Source organism: Hylaeus volcanicus, chromosome 5, assembly GCF_026283585.1.
Source record: "Hylaeus volcanicus isolate JK05 chromosome 5, UHH_iyHylVolc1.0_haploid, whole genome shotgun sequence".
NCBI lineage: Eukaryota > Metazoa > Arthropoda > Insecta > Hymenoptera > Colletidae > Hylaeus > Hylaeus volcanicus.
Window position 1 is genome coordinate 19,801,234 of NC_071980.1, and position 22,036 is coordinate 19,823,269.

Consider the following 22,036-nt stretch of genomic DNA (forward strand, 5'->3'; position numbering starts at 1 on the left):
CTTAGTGAAATAATATGTAATCGTATATTTGTTTCATTTACATACATTTTCGTATCAATAAATACGCGCCACGAATTTCGTGGCGTTAGATCAATTTTTGTTACAAAGTAGTGCAATTTAGTTTGAAAAACACTTGTGGTCCATCGATAGCTTCCGAGCTGTCAGTCGACGATTATCGCGATTACAACGTAACGCAATTTCGAATTACACTTTGAGATGATACCGATGACTGAAGTGACGCGTGACTGGCGCATGGCCCACGAAGGACGTTGAAGTGTACACATAGACAATTGTAAATTAAAAATAGAATTGTTCGCAAGATCGACGGAACGCAGAGTAGAATAATTGTCGATGAAAAGTCTGGCTCTGCCCTGAGTGTACAACCTTATCCGTCGCGCGCGCATAGTTAACGCGCTGAATTGTTTTCATTTTATTTAGTATTACAGTGTGAATCAATTCGTTTCTTATAGACTGTTAAGTATTCGCATGTAACTTAAAGTACTCGCTTATAAATAACGAACAAAGAAAACAACGTGGCTTATCGTTATCGTACCTAAACGGGGCCAGTATAAAAATAATTAAAATTACAATACTTGCAAGGATCATTCCTTAACTTTGTGTACCTTACGAATGGAATCATTAAGTTTCAAGCTAAAAAAGAAAAGAGATAGTTCCGGAGAAAGAGAGAGAGAGAGAGAGAGAGAGAAACGTTTCTTTCTGCATATTTTCTTTCGTAAATGTTTGCATTTTACAGAGCAGTGACTAGTAAATTATGATCGAATCAACGGTGACGTAATGAAAATATTAAGTACTAATTAAGTAAACTACTTGCGCCTAAGGCTTTTGTGTCCGATCTATTTTGTAAAAGAAACGTAGAAATGATCGAGAACCGTGCCTAACGGAAGGCACTAATCAGTATAGTATAACTTCTCTATCTGTCATTTGTTTTTGTACATTGTACTTTTCTCCTTTTTTTATGACCTATTCGACGTTTGTGGAGCTGCAAACTTCATTGCAAACATGGCGTAAGTACAGATAACACGGAATTTATGCAAACATCTCTTTTTGCACGGCATATCTAAAGGGTTAATAAAATAACACCGGCAATATTGTAGAGATGTTTTTACTTACACGTTACGTGGAACAATATACCAAAAAAAAGGACCTTCTGGAGTGTATGCTTTCACTCTCGACGAACAAAAAGGAACGAGAAAAATGAATCTCACGATATCATCGTCGTTGATTTGTAACTTAATCTCTGATGCGTTTAAACGAATGCAAAAATGTAAAGCAACAGCTCCCAAACATTCAGGCTTTTGTTACTTTAAGAAAAATCGTCCATCAGTCTTCTCTTCGAAAAACATCAAATTTTAATTTCTAGCATCAGGTGATTGGTTACAAATATGAACCTTAAATACGGAAATTATTGTAGCATAAAAAGAAACTAGGGGTGTTTCTATTGGCTTGGGAGCTGTTGGTTTAATGCTTCGACAAGATCCATTCCTTCTATAGATGTTTACTAAGATTCGAACGATATTAATCGATAGCTCAAGGTCACTTCTCCATTGCACGCTTACTTCTACGCGAATAGGTTAGCAAGGTACCCAATGTGATCGAGGCAGCGGCCTCGAGTATCCATACGATCTCGTTTCGACTACGATGGTTGAGGTGTCTCGATAAGTAAGAAAGGTTTTCATCACAGAGAACATAAGCGAGCAAGTGATCGCTTAAGGTCATGGCTGAAATAAGTAATTAGCGCTGCGGGTATTTGTGCTTTCACCACGACACACCTTTGCGAAAAGTACGTAACAGAAGAAGAAAATGAAAACTGTAGCAACATCCTCACAGAACTATTCTTCAAAAGTTACAATGTACATACCCTGACATATATAGTCGCCTCTCTCGCGTCTACTACAAGTTTATTTACATAGATACAGCGACGTCACGAAAAAATAGATGTGTATCCCACGTACAGAGGTCCGACTATTTCGTCCTTCTCGAGATCAAGTGAGAAGTATATGTTTTGACACAGATCACAATTCGTGCGTTTCACGCATCCGTTACGCTTCCTCGGAAACGTTCGATCGGGATTTAACGATTTTCCCGTTCTTTTGGGACGTCTCGTTCAAGGGCTGAGAATCCTCTTGCACCGACTGCGGATACTTCTGGTCGGGATAGTTCCACGCTTGGATATCGCCCGTTCCAAATATCTGATAGACAATGTACGTGCCGCACGCGACGCATGCAGTCACGCCGAACACTTTCCTCCATGCATCGAGGGCTTGCTGTGAAATTAATTATTCGTTATTCGCGCGATCGATTCCTTCAACTGATCCCACTTTGTAACGCCAAGGTTTGCGGATGCGATGAAATGCCAACAGCGAAGTCTATTAGGTTGCCAAGCGTGGATAGAGAAGGAACTGGATTGTGAGATCGATACGACGCGGACATAAATTGAAACTTTCATTCTCTGAACTAATTCGCTTCATAAAGGCAAGGTTTGCAAGTGGGATGAAATGGCAAGAGTGAAAGCTACCAGGTTACCAAGCACTGCGAGGATAGATAAGACAATTGGAGACAAGGAATTGGATTCTGAGATCTATACGATCTACACAGTAAAAAATTGGAACTTTCATTCCCTAAATTCTGATATCCCTAAAAGTGAATCAGGAAGGCAAGGAATTTGATTTCCGCTGTGGTGTATCGATAACAACAAAGTCATCATTCGAAGTAATTTAATACGTATGACACTAGTGGTTCGGTTATCGTGATTTTATTTTTTTAAAGCATGCCAGTTAAGAACACATGGTTATGTAATAAAAATCGAACAGGATTTAGAACAGTGGTTTCTGTAGGAAAGAAAACATATATAGCGGTGTCCAGGAATTGTTCTAAACCTTTGCGGACGGGGCGAAATTACCAGCGCACGTTTCAGTAGAAACGTTTCTTTTTTTAATGTTAGCTGCAACGACCACAGTAATTCTTTATGCGGAACACATATGAGTCACATGTGATGAGTCTTTCGGCTCTATCAATTATTTTCGCCGAACGCATATGTACGGCAGTAGTCCGCAAAGGGTTAAGGAAATGGAATGAAATATTGCGTGTGCGACGACAATCTCAAAAGTTTCTCAGTCGGAGCAATCTTTTCTAAATATATTTCTAAATATAGTTATTCAGAATATTCTCAACCTGAATTTGTTGGATCATCTTCAGTGGTATAAAAAGAATATCTAAATTTATTTTAAACAAATGATACAATGAGCCAAGTGGAAGGAGGCACACGCTAAAGACAAGTATAAAATTAACTTATGAATATTATAGCCTTATATCTAATGGCGAGAATATTAGCTCAACGTTGCATAATACTTAGTAAAAAAGGGAAGAGGAATTATTTTCACAAACCAATCAATTAACTTTTACACGTAGCTTTAGGTCATTAAGTCAACAGAATTCTGAATAAATATATTTATGCACAAATGATTGCCTGATTCGACTAATGATTGAGTTCAATCCCTTGACGTACAAATGAAACGTAACTTGATGCATTCAAAAGATATTATTTAATTTCGCTTAACTTAACAGTGACATGGAAGCTGAGAAAGAGTACATTTTACTTTGAAATTTCAATTTTTATACAAAATAATAATTAAATAATTTAATAGTTAATATACTGGCACATGAAATGAATAGACTCCAACTTGCCATTGTATGTCAAGTGGTTAATGAAATTAGCATGGTGAAGATTCCGTTACGAGACTGAGACTGAACAAAATTTCACTTACGCTTTCCTGAGTGAGCAGGCCAGCTACAACCGGGGACAGGAAGCTCGCGGTCATGTGTATTGTCTGCGCGAACGCCAGTATCGGACCTGCAAGCAATCAACAAAACAAAAAACAAACGTTACACTTGGAATCATCGATCGACAACGTCTAGCGATTGTATCCAGCTCACCAGCGAAATTTGGCGCGATATCAACGATGCTTGCCATTGCCCCCGCATAGGCAGCAGTGATAAGGGTAACAGCTATGAACCACACCACTAAAACGAGGACTATGTCACAGCCCAAGTAGCCGATCAACACCAACATAATACCAGGAGCTACTTGTGCTGTAAAAAGGAGCGACGCAATTTTTACAAAACTATAAAATTAAGAGTACTCCAATTTTTTCGAACAAAGATACGTACAGGCGGCGGTAAACACCTTGCGAACGTTTGTGAGCGACATGATCTGTCGCGTGACAAGGACGTCGGCCACGTAGCAGAACAAAACGGAGCTAAAGTAGCTGCAGATGAACGGTAAGCCTGAGAGGACACCGTTCTGAAAAGAAAGCAATAGCATTTGTAAGGATAATACTATCACACGAAGTGCACGCGTATTCGAAGCACGTACCGCTTGAATACTAAATCCCAAAACTGTCTTCATGTACATTGGCCCTGAGATGATGAAGATGTAATGCACCCATATCCTTCCAAACGTGGTGATCCCGATCGACCAGGCTGGCCACGAAGTGAGAATAGACCTCCACGGTACTGGTAGATTCTTCATAAAAAAAAAGAGAACGAATCATCCTTTACAATTGGCGAGGAAAAATTGCGATTATGGGACTAGTAGAAGGGGATCAATTAATCATTTGCAATCGGATGTCTCTTCTGAGAGGGCATCGTAAGTCCAGGTCGACCTTCATTAGTGATTACACAGGATAACTTATGGGAACGTAAGTTTTGTAAAAGTATACGATTCCTTAAAGGTTTCTATTCAAATATCACGGAAAATCTAAGATTGCAACTTAAAAGATAAAAACTATCAATGCATATCTATGACTGTTTTACATATTATCTCATATCAGAAGAGTATAAAATTTTGATTTTTGACATAAATATGTATATTCCTCAATGTCTAACGATTCATACAAGCTCAAGTATCACAGTAAATTACACGCTTTACGAGTTACATTATGCAATATGACATGATTCCTGTTTACATACTCTGTAACAAGATGACTCCGAGTGCAAAGGATTAAACTTCTGCGGAGGAAACAGGAATACTTTGTCTGCACAAGCATGTAATCTATGTAAACGTGGTATGAATAATTAAAATGTGGAAATGTGGTATAACAGGTTGTCAATAAATAGTGTATTCACTTGATGCGAACAATAATCACATACAAGTATCCTACCAGTTAAGGATTCAAACAAATCAAAGTCTAATTTTCCAGAGATGTTTAAAACATTTTTGAACCTCGTAGACATATGAATAGTATAATCAATGCAAAATGCGTTTTAAATTCATGGAAAAATATGTGGAGTGCCAATTTATGATATCTAGTAGGTAGACTTGATAGGATAGGATAAATCACCGGAGAAGGTCATTGAATTTCTGATTAGATACGACCTGTATTCTACAGTTCCTTCACACTCATTGACGCCTACAGTTTGAGCGTGACGTTCAACATTCTCGACCACTCCTTAGCTGGTAACAGCAGGAGGAAAACTGGGATTGTAATCTAGTTAAAGTTGAATTGGTACGTTAACCTTCTAAGGAATTAACAATTTCGCCTCAAATTTTGCAATGTAATAGCTATTTAAAACATGTAGACAATATGTTTGGTTCAAGTATAAACCACGGCGACTATATATCCTAGCATTCGTACTGTAAGATTCTCCATGAAACAGAACGAATCACCTTCGGCAATTGATGTTACTAACAAGTTAACTGTGAAATCAGTGTAAGAAGTTGCCAATAAACAGTGAATTCACCTGCTGCGGTAGGATCTATACGTTTGCTTTATTTTTTTTTATTATACCCTAACAGTTCAGGATTGAAACACGTAAATGCCTAATAAGTATTTCCCAGAGACGTTTACTGAATCATTTAAACTTTCCAATCCAAGGAACTATTCTTAGGTATAAAATCTCAAATGTATCATTGAAATCAAGTGGTGCTGATCACCCACAAATGTCGTCACATATGTATATTCTAAATCAACTTTTATACGATTCTGTTACCTGGGAGAACGAGGGGAGTTTGTATTCCGTCACAGTATCGTTCATTCTATGATACGATACGACTGAGGGGGTTGATAGAAGGAACACTTCTGTTTGCGATATATTAACACATTAAGGACCGCTCACGAGTTTTCTTGGGCGTCCCATCTGTTACGACGGACGGATGATCACGAAATAATCCTTTGTGTTTTCTGCACGCTGTCTTTAAATGTCACCTACTTTGATACATTGTGTCTACTTTGTCTATTTAAGTATTTTCATGAATAGTCAATGTATTAATCTCGACTGCCTTCATGTTTTCTTCGCTTATTTGCCGGTGCTTCACGCTTTCGCAGACTACCTCTGTTTCACAGAACATTATACTCCACAAAATACTACCAACTTTGCTAAAATTAATTTTCAAATAAACTTTTTCTAATAATGCCTAAAATGCATCCTATTGTACAATTTCTGAAAGTTCCACAAAAATTGCTTCATAAATAACTAAGTTACGATGATTTTAGTAACGTAGAAGTTTTCTCCAGTGTGCGGTCTTAGATGTATGTCTTACAGGTTTCTTAGCGGTCCTTAATATGTTAACGTCACCATGGAAAAGAATAAAGTACCTCGTTCGTCCCGAGAACTTGATTCCCGACGCTTCCTTGAATATACCGTAGCTCCTGCTGAGATATTCTCGGATGCTCCGCTGGCGTATCGAAGGCGTAGAAATACCAGAAAAGGCACCATAGTATGCCGATGCTGCCTGTCGTGTAGAAGACCACTCTCCAGCCGAAGTGAGCGATGATAAATCCGCACAGTGGATAGGTTATCCCGATGCCGAAGCTGAACCCTGAATATAGATAATCTAGACGTTAGGAGTGGCTCACCCCACGACCCGGAAGGAAGCTGAAACATGATGCTTGTCGAATGGCTTCGCCTTGGCTCGTGTACGATTCATGCTTGGCGACGATCGCTCTTCAGCGGTGGCGCTATATTTCACCCTGTAAAGCGATTCAAGTAGAGACTTAGTACGAGAGGATGAGGGTGAATGCACGTCGAGGCTGCTACAATGGGACAATGAAACTACTATACCTGAAAATATATCAAGAGCGGAAGAGCTTACAGCCTGCTTTCCGACAATCACCGATATACTATTCAAATACTGGATTTCTTTCGATTAATCGTGATCGCGTTTGAAATGTTGAAATAACGGGAATATTTCCAAAGAATTTACGTATGTGGAGTCTTAAAAGATTCCCCTTCAAGCTTCACAGAATTGAACAGAAAACTCGAGACCTGCATACGTGAATTCCTAACAGAGAGCGATTATCTTCGTCGATTCGGTTTCGAAAATTCAATGACAACAGTTTTTCAAAATCCAGCCTTGATTATTAACATGGTACAGCGTTTCATGGTGGCTTATATGAACATGCGTCCCTTTGCTGCTACGTCAAATGATAAACAATAATAAAATGACGTACGAAGACAATATAATCAACAAGTTATTCATGGCAGTAAAGGGATGCACGATTTTACACGCACCAAGGCTAGCCCGCGTACTCCTTCGACGCTTTGAAACGAAAAAAAAGGGAGATAAAACGAAAACGTATCGTAACGGCTTCGCTGCGAAGTTACGTTCGTCGTAGAGATGAGCAAATTCTCGTGTAGGTAAAAAATTCCAATGAGTAATACACAGTTTATTCGTTACTTGTTGAATGAAAATTGAACATTGAAGTACAGAACTTGAGTAGAACGTGTCAAGTTACTTTAATTAGTAGAAACTTAATTAACCCTTTGACTGCGATGGGCGTATACAGGGTGTCCCAAAAATGTTGGAGGTCCTTGAAATGGGTGATATTATTTTTAATATTTTTCAAGAGGGATTAAGGAGATATTAATAGAAAACCCCGATCAATCAGAGCGTGAGTATGCCGGTGGAGCGCCCGCAGTAGTATAGGCTAGCCCCAGACGGCTCGCGCTCGCATACTATCGCGAGTATGCCGGTGGAGCGGCCGCAGTAGAATAGGCTAGTCCTAGACGGCCGCGCTCGTACTACTGCGGGCGCTTCAGCGGCATACTTTTTCTGTTAATATCTCCTTAACGAAGCCTCGGACAACATTTTTGCTAAGGAAAAGGTTGTTTCACAACACCATCCGAACCACCCCTTTCGAGGACCTCCAACATTTTGTGGAAACTCTGTATATGCGCGCTCAAAAAATGGGCTCAGACAAATGTACGTATTCGCTAAATCACTTTTTAAAGATATATCAGCTTGTACGGGATGACGAGACGAAACTTTTCTGTATTTACAGTTTATTCATAGAATCTTAGTTTCGAAAATATAAACTAAAAAATTAGAAGTTCTTTTACTCGAGTAAAATTTTGCTCATGTCTGGCGCAACGAGTGTATCTAGGAAAGTTTGAGTGAGACGGATGACCGGATTTTTTGCTCGTCGTAAACAAATATAGAAAGAAAGAGATACAGAGAGTGACAAGTAGAGATATTCCGTAGATACAGCACCGACACATACAGAACGTTGTGGAAAGAGCAACAGTATCACGAAAACGTGTTCCTCGAGCCTGGCTGATTCTACCAGCTGGAAGTATACTCAGCCATTCTCATGCTGTTGAGCGGTCGCTGTTGAGTATACCCCTCGGTCCGGCGAATGCAACCACGTGGAGCTTAAACCAATCAGAACAGAGTGAATGATACAATCTCATCCGCGCGTGAACGTGTGAACTCGTATACGACTTGATACACGTGGCTCTTGGGTCCGGAACCGTGAATTTTAACTGAAAGCATAAACGTTCGGAGCAGAGACGATAGCTCTTCTTATTCGAACTTCCGTTTTCCGTTTCTGAAAGAAGCGTGCGTTAGTATTCTCAGCTGCGCCACATGTGTTTCGTGACAGAAAACAAGTAAAACAAAATAAGGAAGACCGACGAAGAGATTGCGATCGAGATCGCGTCGAACGTATCGAAGTTTCACTGGAATAAAGAAGAGAAGGCACGTTTCGAGGGAGGATGCTCACCTTGGAAGGACGACATGAAACGCGACCGTTCCACGGGAGGAATCCAATGTCCGACGATGGCGTACATTGCTGGCCATGTGAGCCCCTGAACATAATAGTTTTTTTTATCAATTTACGGGCGATTTGATGATTTCAAACCGGACATTCCGATGTCTATTGTTAGTACGAAGTGTTTAGGAAGTTTTGCTGTTTAGAAATTAAATTTTGTTGTAGGATGGTTTGCAGTGTGAAACTCGTTTGAAACAGTGATGTGGACTGATGCAAGCGTGTGGCTATGTGTCTGTAGTAATCGTCTCCATGCATAAATGTACAGAAGTTAGGAAGACGAGAAGAGAAGTACAATTGGGATGATAATAAATTAAGCAAGAGAATGACCCTATCCAAATTGGAAACGCATCCAATATCAAATTTTGATTTCTATTCTTTGATATTCTATTCCTCTATCATTCACATTTTATCAAATGATTTTCCCTTTTGTGTCTCCTTAGCTTAAAGGTAGCACTGTTAAGTGTTCCTTGGACTTAAGAGATCGACTTGAAACCCTAAGCATTCTTGTGTGCTATCCATAGAACTCACACCAATTGTATTCCGAATCTGTGCAACGTTCATGTTCAGTACTTACACTAGTGATGCCCTGTATGCTACGGAGAGCAATCATGGCGCCATAGTGAAGGCCCGCAGCTGATGGCATGAGCAAGCTGCAAATCGCCGTAATCAGCTGTGAACCACCGAAAACCGTCTTGGTGCCAAAGTACTGGGTGAGCACCCCGCCAACCACTTGCGATAATATGTAGCACCAATAAAACGATCCGCTAATTGCTGACTGTATCGTTGGACTCCATTCGAATTCCCCTTGCTCCTGCGTGACAAACGTAGTCGTACAGGTCAGCAGGTTTAATGAGAAGCAATTGGAAGCAAATATTATGTACAAAGCTTATTACAATAATAAATCCACTCAAAGAAACAGCAGTGAAACCAGAAATGTTAGGGTAGTTTCCAGTGTGAAACTCTGATGTGGAGTGGACTTGATACAAGCACGTGGGTATGTATTTTTAACCCATTCACTGCCAGGAAAATTTAACACTACACCTACCACGACCGGTCAAATGACCGTTTTCAAACTTTAGTATATACAGTCAGTGTAATAAGTATTCGTACAAGAACCAAAGGCTATAAACTTATCCCTTGAGTAGTTGCAATCAATTTGAACTACGAAACATCACAGCAGTGAACGAGTTAATAATCGTTTCCATGCATCAATGTGTATTTGAACGCATGAACAATTTGACGTTTGTGTTTTAATTCCTACTCAGTATTTTATTGACACTCAATTACCAACTTTCAACAATTCAAAAGTTGATATAATATCAACACTATAAAGATAATATAGAATACACATTGAATGATGTACAAATGAATTTCTGGGTAAGAGAAGACATAAACAAGATTATGCATTGAATCTAAATGAGCAATAAATCAAACGTTTGCACGTTTAAATACAAGTTAAAAAATGGAGTTTCAGCAAGCCTCGTTTAAAAAATCATGTCTATTAAATAGTCTCAGGGTCAACGAAGCCACATTTCCTTACGATCGTGTTGAACGAAATCTAGTTACTAAACAGAACGATAAAAGCATTTATTATGAAAGTAGTGTAAATCCACGAATACGAATGTGTGTACGTTCCCAGGCCTATAGCATCAATAAAACATAAGTACACGATGAACTTATCACGATTACTCGTCAATAATGATTTGGAATAATGTAAGAGTTCCAAAGTAATCTGAAATTCAGAAGTAAATTTCCTCGACGCCGTTTTGATGGTATATGATGACTCATTTAGCAAAAGAGATACGTTTGCGATATATCAAAGTCTCGATAAGGAAAAGAAAAAATGGGAGACCATGGTGACTCGCAGATTCTACTAAATAAATTGGCGTGGTCGTTGCGCAAGTATTTACAAACTCGATTACTACCTTCAGATCCCGAGAGATCGTAACGTGATCATTGTTCTAATCGTTTCATCGGTTCAATCGCAGTGCAGATTATCGCGCGCCACGAAGCCACCAATTACGAAGTTCCGTAGACGGCGACGTTCCATAATAGAAGGAACGTACACGGCGATTAAACACGTGACGTTACGTGAACACGTTCCTTAACCGTCCAGTTACGTTGCCGTGTAATCGGAGCGGCCCGTGTAACATAATCACCATAATCGATATTCTGCCGCGGCGCCTGCAGAACCGATTTCTCGGAAAAATGATACAAACAAATACAGAGAACTTGAACAATTTTTCGTCTTCCGATTTCCAAGAATTCCGAGGTATACCACCGAAATTCTTTGGAAGCTAGAATCAGTGGTTTCTCCAAATATTTAGGAAGATGCTTCCTTAAATTAAACAAAGAATTTCTGCGATTTGGTTACATGGATAAGAAATGCTTGTTTATTTCAATTCGCTCGGAATTAAAGTCTATACATTTTAATTGATTAAATTTTCTATCTGCGAGATTGTATAAATATAATTTAAAGAAAACTCCTGTATTTATTGTATTACACTACTATTGTAAATAACGTGATGCAATACAAAAATGAAATAAAACTGGAGTAACGTATTTATATGATTTTCTTGAATTCAAGAGGGAGTGATTAAAGTAGATGATTAGGGGAGTTGGGACACTTCGATGATAAATTTAGTAACATAGAAAAAGATGTTTAACCCTCTAGTAAATACTATTTGGAGAACAATCCCATTAAAATTCGACTTTAAGACAGAAATTACCCCAGCTTTACCATCTGATTACTTTACTCCTCGTTCTCTAAAAAGTTGTACTAGCTCCATCGCATAATTAAATTAATAAATACAGCATGAAAATTCGTATTAATCTTTAAGTGATTTCCAGTGACAAGGGTGTTCCCAAGAAAGTTTGCACAAAGATGACCCAGCAGATATCTCAAGATATCCCTTAGAACTGATCAATGATCGTTCCTCCGAGGAACAATAGCCTGTTAAAGCATTACATGAAACGTCTTCAGTTCCCAGAAGACAGTAAAGGAATACCAGCTCTTTCCACTTAACATTTAACGCGTATTTGTAATTTCGACGAACTCTAGGATTATTGAGATGCAAAGCAAGGAGAGGATTTCGCATGCAATGCAATTTCATATGCACTCGTCCACTCTACCTCGTCTCTGGTCAACGTGTTGTTGTCAGCGAACGAGGCATCCGGTGTTACGTAACAGTACTGAGACGTCTCTTGGATTACGCTGTCGTTGATCGTGGATGGTGGCGGTTTCACCATCGCAACCATGGCGATGTTTATGTCGTTCCTCATCATGAACGAGACGGTGAATCCCGAGAACGACAGCATGTACAGCACCACCCGCGCTGGCACCAGGTCTGGAAACGCCAAGACGCACTGTGATCGGCAGAATATCGTCCCCGATCGAGTTTAACATCTCTAATAGACCAAAAAGGAATTCCTCTTTTTTGCTCTTCGATTACTTCACGAAGTAATAAGTATCCACGAGTGTAAGTTGTTTGGCGTTGAGAGGAGTAGCAAATGGGGGTGAAAAAGAAAATATTTCCATGGTACTTTGGGACCTTGACGTGTGGATGATACGTAGTACATACACTAATGGACTCTTCAATGCATAATAAAGAAGAAGTGGTGCTATCAAATAAAAGGAGAAATAAGAGTACAAAGTAATCCTAGGAAATCTTTTGGAGTCTCAACTGATGCTGATTATTTAATTTCCTTCGATTATTTAACTTCTGATCAACTTTCTAACGACTACAAAAGAAAAGAAGACAATGGTTTCCGGGCAACAAAAGTAATCTTGTATCATGAACTCGCATCAAGGTGGTAACGTCGACAGTAACATTACAATATTTACTTTTCCATTTCATTTACCATTGCTCTTAACGCAATTTACGCGCGTGGATATTTATTACTTAACGTCTCGAATCGTTCGTAATCCCTCCTTATACTGTTTTCACTCTCTCCATTACGATTTTATAGCGTGAAGAGTCCTTTACCTCTCAGTTTTCGCAGGCTGCAGGGTGAGCGTGTCTTATATATGGTATGATCTTCGTATCTGCGTAATAGATACAATGACATTTTTATATAAACCAAGGAAACAGTTTGTAATAGGAAAAAAAGAGAGAAAGTCTGCACAGCAACTCAAAAGCTTCGAGCACCCATCGATCTTTGTAGAAACAAATATTTTTCAACGCACATACTTGTTTCATTGAAAATGATATTCTCTCACGTTGAAAGGACATTGATTAGATCTGGTCTAGAATAAAATTTATACATCGTAATTATTCTTCACGAAAATAGGGAAGAAATTGAACATTTTTATCGAAATATCGAGTCTGATTTAAATACGTCTCTACTGGCAATCAATCATCTATGTGTAAATTAAATTTTCACTTGTCGGATGTAAAATATTTCATTGTATAATTCAAATTCTAATTTTTATTTAACGAATTACAAACGACAAATTGCCTATTTCTGACACTAACCTCTGGGGATGGTGTCTAGATATACTAGATAATACGTTTCTACTATTCAATTACCAGAAATTGATTACCTTAATACACCTGTTGCATTAAATCGACTAATTATTAAATGCACTGCATTTCCTAACGTGGATACTCCGAAATGTTCATTCATAATTAATACACGGTACAAATGAACAAAAACGGTTTCTGCTTCGCTAAATGAAATAAAATTTAAACAACAGGGCTAATTAATGCGCCAATTAATACGTAAAGATAATCTTTTCAGTAAAACGTTTAAGTATATGCGAAGAAGGTTCGTTTCCTCTGAAAATCGAAAGCTGGCGCACACTTTTAAGCGGCGGTGTGTGTACGCAAGCGTCGAATTGCGATGGTTAGTATCACGTTTATGACTCGTCCTTTTTGTGTTACCTTCAAAATAGCGGAACAACACGAGAAAATAAGACGTAACAAGGTAGCAAATTTAATTACAGCCTAGACTTCGGTTAAAATGTTGCAATTACTCTGTCACTGTCAACCTGTCGACGTTTAACGCCGAACGCGATGTTATTTAATATACTCGTTAAATCCTATTCTCTTACCTCTGCGACTCCTCCATCTTCTTGCGTGTTGGTTGCTGCTCGTACAAAATGCAACAACTTCCTCTTGTGGGGGAGTGATCTAAGATCACCTGGGATTCTGCAACACAATAATTAACCAAGATTTAATCTAACGTATAGCAGAAAGATGTGTAACTATATCACAAATCTACAGGTAGAAGAAATGAAGACCAAAAAATTGCTAACTCGAGTATGGATTTATTTTAAAAGGTTTTAACTTTTAAATTTGTTGTTAAAGAAGATAAACATTAATTATCCTTATCAGTTTGAAATAAATTAGTGCTTGTGTTGTGGACTGCTTTGTCTTTAATCTGAAATGTTAATAAAAATATCAATGCGTATAAATAGTAAAGAGAACACATTGCTTGTGTTCCCTTCGTAGAAGCCAATATTATCAATCGCCCTTAAATATTTCCCCTATATCTTGTATAAGAAGATACACAAAGCTTTAACACGTAACAATTTTCTATAATGTACAAATAAAAATGCTCTTCGTGTTGTTTTTCTTTAATTTCCAGAATAAATTCAATTAAGCTAGTATTATCCTCAGTCTCTGTATCGATTAATAAAATGATCAGTTTTACTGAGGGATTACATCTTCTGGGCGTCGATAAATCGTTCGTTAATTGAACCATGGATTAATCGCGTCCTTAGCAAAGATTAGCTGACCACAAATCGTTGCAACGATAAGACAAATTAAGCTCTATTAATCTACGGTTGAATCGTCGGGACGATTTAGCTATTAACTTCATTCGACGTCTATCGTCGCAGTCGCTGCGCGAGTTATAGTGCGTAATTGAGACGTATTTCAACATCCAACGCAATCCATTTTTCCACTTCGGAGTTGTAAATTGATCTCGTCGCGGCGTCGCAATTACACGTAACAAATTATCTTACAACTTCACCGCATTTTTATGTAACTTCCACGAGACTGTGTTCTCTCGTGATCCTTTTGTTTTGTCGTACGGTTACATTAATGACAAAAGTTAAGAAAGAAAATAATTATTTATTCTTTAGTTTATGAGATACATAGGAGAAAAATAAAAATAGCTTCAAGAAATAAAATATCATACGTCAACGTGCTGCAAGTATTTTTTCGATTATAATTCTATAAAGGCTAAAATTATTGTCGAATCGAGTTTATAATTCAAACCACACTCAGCAATATTCAAAAGGCAACTGAACATTTCCGAACATGCTTATACACACTCCATAGTTGGCTTATTGTAATAAATATCAATATTTCTTAACTTGTCCGGTATGTTTCCGTTTTCAATTATTACTTTGATATGGATAATGCCTTTGAAGTTAACAATTTGAAAAATTCATGAGTTATGGATATCTATCAACTATCCAACTTTGTAATTCCAATATGTAATTGTGTACATATTTGCACACAAAAAAGGCTTCAATACCTACTTTGGTTTTTAACTTGTGTCGTTAAATGTATATCAACGACGCGAATACGTGCTGTATGTAATGACAATTACTGACCCTAATTAAGCGCTTATTGCACATTCCAGAGCTCGTAAAGAAATGACAAAACGATGCCGCAATTATCCATGTTATCGTGTCGCTCGTTAATACTCGTTTACTATAAAAATGACTACTTGCAACGAAAAATAGAAACTAGAAAGCAGATTATTCAACTTCACCCTCTTGAGCTAAATGAAAGACATTTTTTTGGAGTAGGTCTCTTGAAGAACACATTATTATTTATTTAATTTATTTCAAGAGTGCTTTACGTTTTAAAACTTCTACTACGATTTAAATGATTTTATTCGATGTTAAGGCAATATATAAGAAACAAAAGTGATACACGTTGGGATCGTCTTGAAACATTCTCATACTATTTAAAAACAAATTAAGGTTTCCTGTTTGAATTATCTATCTTCAAGATAAATTTACGTAACAAATAACAGTCGTGAAATTGTGGTAATTATTTGACAACTATTGTTCCAGTGTTTTGAATCATCGCTCATAATTAATTCTACAAATTGATCTAATAATGATTGTCGATAATTGTCGACAATTCTATGACCATTATCCATAGGTAAATTTTTGTCACTATTCTGCGAATAGTTTCAAAGTGGAAGACAGAAACGGAAAATAAAAGCTCGTTAAAGCCTGCAAAATTATCCTCCTCTGAATGAGAGGGTTTTTGAAAATAAAATCTATTTTCCGTCAACTTGTATTTACGATAATAAGATTTCCTTCATTTTGGAGCCAGTTGAAAAAAATGTTGACTACGTCGCTTTATTAGAGTATTGGAATCAATGACGGCGAGACAATGAAATGCTCCAGAATATAATGGCGCGTGGATGACTTACGAGGGCATGATGAAATTCCGACACGAAGCTCATATACGCGGCATGCGACGAACGCGCTTGAAAATTCATCAGTTTGCTAAGGTCGCGGCTTCAATCACGCGAAATAGCCAGGGAAAACATTTCCTCGAATAAGGCTTCGCGCCCTTCCATGGAAATAATGTCGTCGCACTAGTTTCCAGTTTTTGTTCTGTTTCCTTTATTTATTTCCATTTCAAAAGTCTCCTACAGGAAGACATCAACATTTAACGAAACGTTAATAATAACAATTTCATTTGAATTTTGCTTCGACTATCAAAATTAATTTTCACCCCTTCGTTGAATTATTAATTCTCTGGTGCATAAATTTCTCTTTCACATAAGAACTCGTTTCTTAGATGTTTATATATTTACCATCAAATGAAATAATGTTTAATCGAAACGATAGGTGCCTAGATTTATACACATACATGTTAAGCGTGTTCAAGTGTAAAATAGGAAAAGTTTTCCAATTCACATAGAGTTTGATGAAATTCATTTTTCAATTTCAAGTGCGAAAATGAATAAGTGTAAGTTTTATGAAATTTAGTTTCTACACCTGACTGCGCAAGAAAGTTTGTAAATTGCGAAACTTTTTTCTTTTTTTTTTCTTTTTTCCATCGCGGCTATGAATTTCTGGTGGACGTCGCTGTTGCATGATTCACTACGCGCCACATTTACTGGAAACATTCTTAGGATGATTTATCTGGCAGCCTGCATAACTTTCTTCCGCAGAAGTTCTGTACCCAATAATCAGGAATGTACGGAATTTTATTCTAATGCGGCCCACGTATTACGGTTATACTTTTGGAATTTATTCGACTGAACTGTTAAATATTTCTTCATTGAATATGGAACCTTTTATTGTGTACATTCAAATTTGTAAATAAACTAGCTGGGGCCCGCGGTTTCACCCGTGTGGAATACCAACGTTGCAGTCCCCTTTTTACTCCCTTAGGGGTTGAATTTCGAAATATATTTTCTTATTCCTTCCATACATCATAAAGAAAACATGTGTGCAAAATTTCAGCTTTCTAGGTTCAAAGGTTTAGCCTGGGAGTTGATACGAACATTGTAGCCTCGTTTCACCCCATCAGAGGTTGAATTTTTTAAAATGTCGAAATATGTGTTTAATTAATTGTATCAAAGAGCATTAAGACCAAGTTTCAAGCAAATCCGACCATAAATATACAAACGTTGCAACCCCTTTTTACCCTTAGGGGTTGAATTTCGAAATATCCTTTCTTATTCCTTGTATACATCATAAAGGAAACCTCTGTGGAAAATTTCAGCTTTCTAGGTTCAAGGGTTTAGCTTGGACGTTGATTGTAATCAGTTCGGGCTTCACTCATATATATAGAAGTATTTATCTACAAGTAACAATTTCCCTTCATTTACACAATTTTAACGCTTGACTATGTACCTCGTTAATAAATAAACTCCTGCATCAAACAACCCAATTTCACACGATCTATCGTACTTAGTGCACAGATTCACGATTTATTTTATTCATAATCCGAAGAGAGTCCCAAAGTGTAACATGGAAGCATCAATTGATCGTTACTGATACAGTAACATAAGTTTTGCTTGAAAAACCAACAAAGTACACATTTCACTCTCAACACATAAGACTGGTACTTTTTAATTTGCTCGATTTTAATTTTTGTTTAAGTAACGACGAGTGGGATGTTTATTTTTCATTTGTTATTCAAAATTTCTACCGAGATAAGAATTTTTCCTATCTTCGGGAACAAGTGTTCGGTGTCACCGATAGCGAGGGAGAGTGATGCGTTTGATTGAGAATGTTCAAACAAGTGAAGCGACCAATGCAAATTTCTCAGAAAGGAAGCACTCATTGTATCAAGTTTTGCGTATTGAAATCTCGGTGACTTTTAGCGACGCCTCCTTCCTGTCTGAATCGACGCCTAGCCACGTGCTCGAATGACATAGTTCTGTTGTTAAGCCTACTCTTTCCTGTAATTCGTATCGATATTACATAATCAACCACGATAAATTGTAATTCCCCCGATATACGTTGCATTTAACAGTCGACACGACATACAGCACGTGTGCACCACACGCATGGACAAAATCTCGTCCACAGACAAATTTCGAATAACGCGTAAAGAAGAAATGACTCCTAATTCGTTACTCTTAAAACAAAAATAAGTGTTTCAATTATAATAAATAGGTGCTGGTATTAGTCATACTTTATTGGAATAAAATATGCGCGTGTAAATGAATCATTGTCGTTACAATTAGTCACAGTTTAATCTAAACGGAAAGTAATTGACATGCGAGACAACATATAAATTAATTTTATTACCTCGTGATTTCCATTGCGAGAATAATTTAGAAGCTGGCTTGCGTCGGATCAAAGTCAGATCAAATATTTTAGGCAATTGTATTTTAGTGTACGTTTGAATGAGATGATAAATAATCAAGCTTTTCAATTTTATATAGGATGATTCACTGCATTAGATCAATTTAACCTTCTATTAAAACATTGTGTCTTGATTACTTGCACATTAACTAAATAATTAAAGTAATCAACTTAAACAATAAATGTATGTGCCTATAACCCCACTAAATATTCCCAGAAGGAAATATAATGTGCAAATCTCATAAAAGTGGATCATTGAATTTTATTAGAATTGTTTTCATCAAGGTTGAGCACATTATGCAACGGAGGGTTAAATCACCATAATCAATGCCCACACGCCGGATTCGTTTCAATGACAACCATGAAGCGCTCGTCTAGAGGTCTTCATCTATATCTCTAATAGTTTCCCAAACTACATGAAATAGATCAACTTCGAAAGACGGTTTCGTTTACTAACATTCAAATTCCTACATTTCAAAAATTTACATCTTCCTTTCCCCACCACTCTGCTAACTCGCTCCTTATATTTCGCCACAGTTTACACAACACCCAGCAATCCAACCGAAATTGAAGAATACCAAATATTCCCAGTGCCAAATAACGTTCCATAACATATGCGTATTTCATTTGTACAACGCACGAACGACCGTCAAATAAGAAATGATGAGACCGCAAAAAAACGTGCAAATTATGGTAAGCAGCAACCATGACGCTTTTAAACGAAGGCATACAATGCTGACCACGGAATATCTTAACGAAACGCGTCGTGGCATTCTTAAAATTTCACTTTTTCTAGTAAAAATACATTTTATCCTAGCGATAAACAATAGAGAAAGAGTAACAAGAGCGTTAACCTCCATAACTTAGATTTCTCTCAACTTTGGAGTATGCAAATCTTACTTACAGAGAACCACGTGGTAAACGGTCGACTGGTCGATTTCAATTCCTGACGATCAAGGTCCAATGTTTACATCACAAGACTCAATGTTACTCGCGTGCTATGAGCTTTGCTACTCGGGAGAAACGTTCTCAGAGACATCCACGTTTCAAATGAAAATGAAGCAGAAATGATGAAGACTTTAGACGGAAAGTATCCAATTGCGAGAGGTGGAAGAACTTTCCTCGTCCTCTTCTCTGAGAAAGTTGAGCAAATGTTCAACAAAGTTCTGTTCTAGTTGACGATTGAGGGATTCAGTGCTCGGTGAAGTATCCAGCTGAGTCTTGATCAGTCCTCAACGAAGTTTGAAGTCAGAAGTTTCTCGATCAGTCTTCGATCAAGTCTCTATCAACGTTGTGATGGAAGTGTTAATGAGAGTTCAGCTGGCGTTGAACGAAAGACAGCAGAACGGAAAGGAACGAAACATCGTCCCGAACGAGGAGAACTGTGGACACTGAAAGGCGAGCAGACCACGAGGCATCGACTATCTTGTAAGCCCCACCACCGCTGCTTTCAATCGGTCATCCAGCGTTGAGGGAAGTACGCAAGGATCGCAAACGAAGAAACGTGACGATGACAGTGCTATTAACACGCTCCTTAGACGACTGCGTCGCATCGAAAACGCCACGGTTTTTCTGGTTAATATCGATGGCTGGTGGTACCGCGTGACCGGGCAAACAATGGCCAAAGAGTATTACACCGGATAATAGGTGTTAATTGGAGTCTGATGAAATCGAGACGATCCCCCACAGCTGCTTATTATTTATCCTTTGTAACATTATTCGAATCTGGTCAATATCGATACGGTACGAGTCAGATTTTTCTTGACTTTGAAGTATATATCGTATGGATATTGCCAAATCAGTTTGCGTTATCTTGTCTCTTTGTACTGTGATCGATAGTTTGGGTTACAGTACGTGCCAGTCGTAAGCATGATGAGAAGATAGGGAAGATAAGAGTAATTATTTAACTCTTTCAAACCAAACGGAACATTAAAGTCTCTGTAAATTAGATTCTTGATCTCTGGTTTAATTGTGAATTGTGTACGAAGTAATAGTATATAATATTCAACAATTATCAGAATGGATAATGTTATATATTGTGTGTTAACACATTCGCGCTTGCTAATGTGAATTCGCGTCACTTCATATTTTATTCCTGGTCATGAAAAAAAAAAGAAAATCTTTTTATTTTATACGTTACATATTTACAACATTGATATTTCGAAACATATTTTGTCATTTTTATTTTCGACCTAGCAATACAAATTTGTGATGTCCAACTTGTGAATTTTATTATTTTCGTCAGTACTCGGTATTAAAAACGTAAAATACCTGAATGTATCGCGAATGTATTAATAGGAGTTCAAAGGAAACCATCCACCAGCTGCTCATTACTTTTTCTTCGAAATACTATTCTGAGGTAATCAATATCGATGTGATACTAACCAGCCAGAATTTTCTTCGATGTTTGAAGTTTGTATCGCACAAGGATTCTCCAATTAGTTATCTTGACGACTTTGATCGTAATTGCTACTTCTACATGCTTCTGATTTATGTGTTACTACTTCTTTCTCCTACTTTAATTGTACAATGAAGAAAATTACTTTTGCTTCTGATAAAATGTCACTACTGAAAACGATTACACAAGACTTGAAATCGTTCCCATATGCAACACGAAAAAGATATAAATATGCCCGTATATTCTTCTTCTTTAGATTCTGTTTACATAACTTGTATTCACAATTCATTTCTCTTCTTCAATATACGGGGTTTCCCGATTCAAAAGATAGACCAACCACGCAAATGTATGGTAAGCATACTTGTCTATTGTATGCATAAACGAGAAAACGAAGTATAACTTATTCAGAGTATTCAGTTAATTCATTTCATTTGTACACGGTTGAAAGCAAAGATTGGGCAAATGAAATGAATTAAATGTAAATTAAACATATACAGCGTACTCAATGGAAACTTGTCTAACCTAATAAGATTTTCACTGTTTTCAGCAATCAGAAATTGGCAATCACGTATCTGTTATATAACACGTGACAACGGAACAGTGAAGTCGAATTTCATATTATGCGCATGGCTCTTTCGATTTATGAAAAAGTCATCAAGTTTAATACTTATGTACTAGTCGATTTTACGTTCCTTCAGCCGCTTCTACATTGGACGAAACAAATTAAAAGATCAATAATGAATGAATTACAGGTTGCGTGACATTGCGTAA

General features: G+C 37.6%; 1 protein-coding gene across 5 annotated transcripts in view; it reads right to left on the reverse strand.

Moving 5' to 3' along the window:
* Nucleotides 1-22,036, reverse strand: part of LOC128877608 (vesicular glutamate transporter 2-like) — a 25,934-nt gene continuing 3,898 nt past the window's right edge. For 2 of the 5 annotated variants that reach the window (XM_054125052.1, XM_054125054.1), the window contains exons 2-12: nucleotides 14,122-14,218; nucleotides 13,055-13,113; nucleotides 12,201-12,415; nucleotides 9,643-9,879; nucleotides 9,021-9,105; nucleotides 6,615-6,838; nucleotides 4,394-4,543; nucleotides 4,189-4,321; nucleotides 3,955-4,110; nucleotides 3,786-3,871; nucleotides 1-2,285 (exon numbers count right to left, since the gene is read on the reverse strand). In XM_054125052.1, coding sequence (XP_053981027.1) covers nucleotides 2,061-2,285; nucleotides 3,786-3,871; nucleotides 3,955-4,110; nucleotides 4,189-4,321; nucleotides 4,394-4,543; nucleotides 6,615-6,838; nucleotides 9,021-9,105; nucleotides 9,643-9,879; nucleotides 12,201-12,415; nucleotides 13,055-13,113; nucleotides 14,122-14,218 — 1,667 coding nt within the window. In that variant the 3' untranslated portion in view covers nucleotides 1-2,060. Of the gene's footprint in view, nucleotides 2,286-3,785; nucleotides 3,872-3,954; nucleotides 4,111-4,188; nucleotides 4,322-4,393; nucleotides 4,544-6,614; nucleotides 6,839-9,020; nucleotides 9,106-9,642; nucleotides 9,880-12,200; nucleotides 12,416-13,054; nucleotides 13,114-14,121; nucleotides 14,219-19,771; nucleotides 20,277-22,036 lie in introns of those variants that run through there. The other 3 variants (XM_054125053.1, XM_054125055.1, XM_054125057.1) reach the window with 3 other exon arrangements.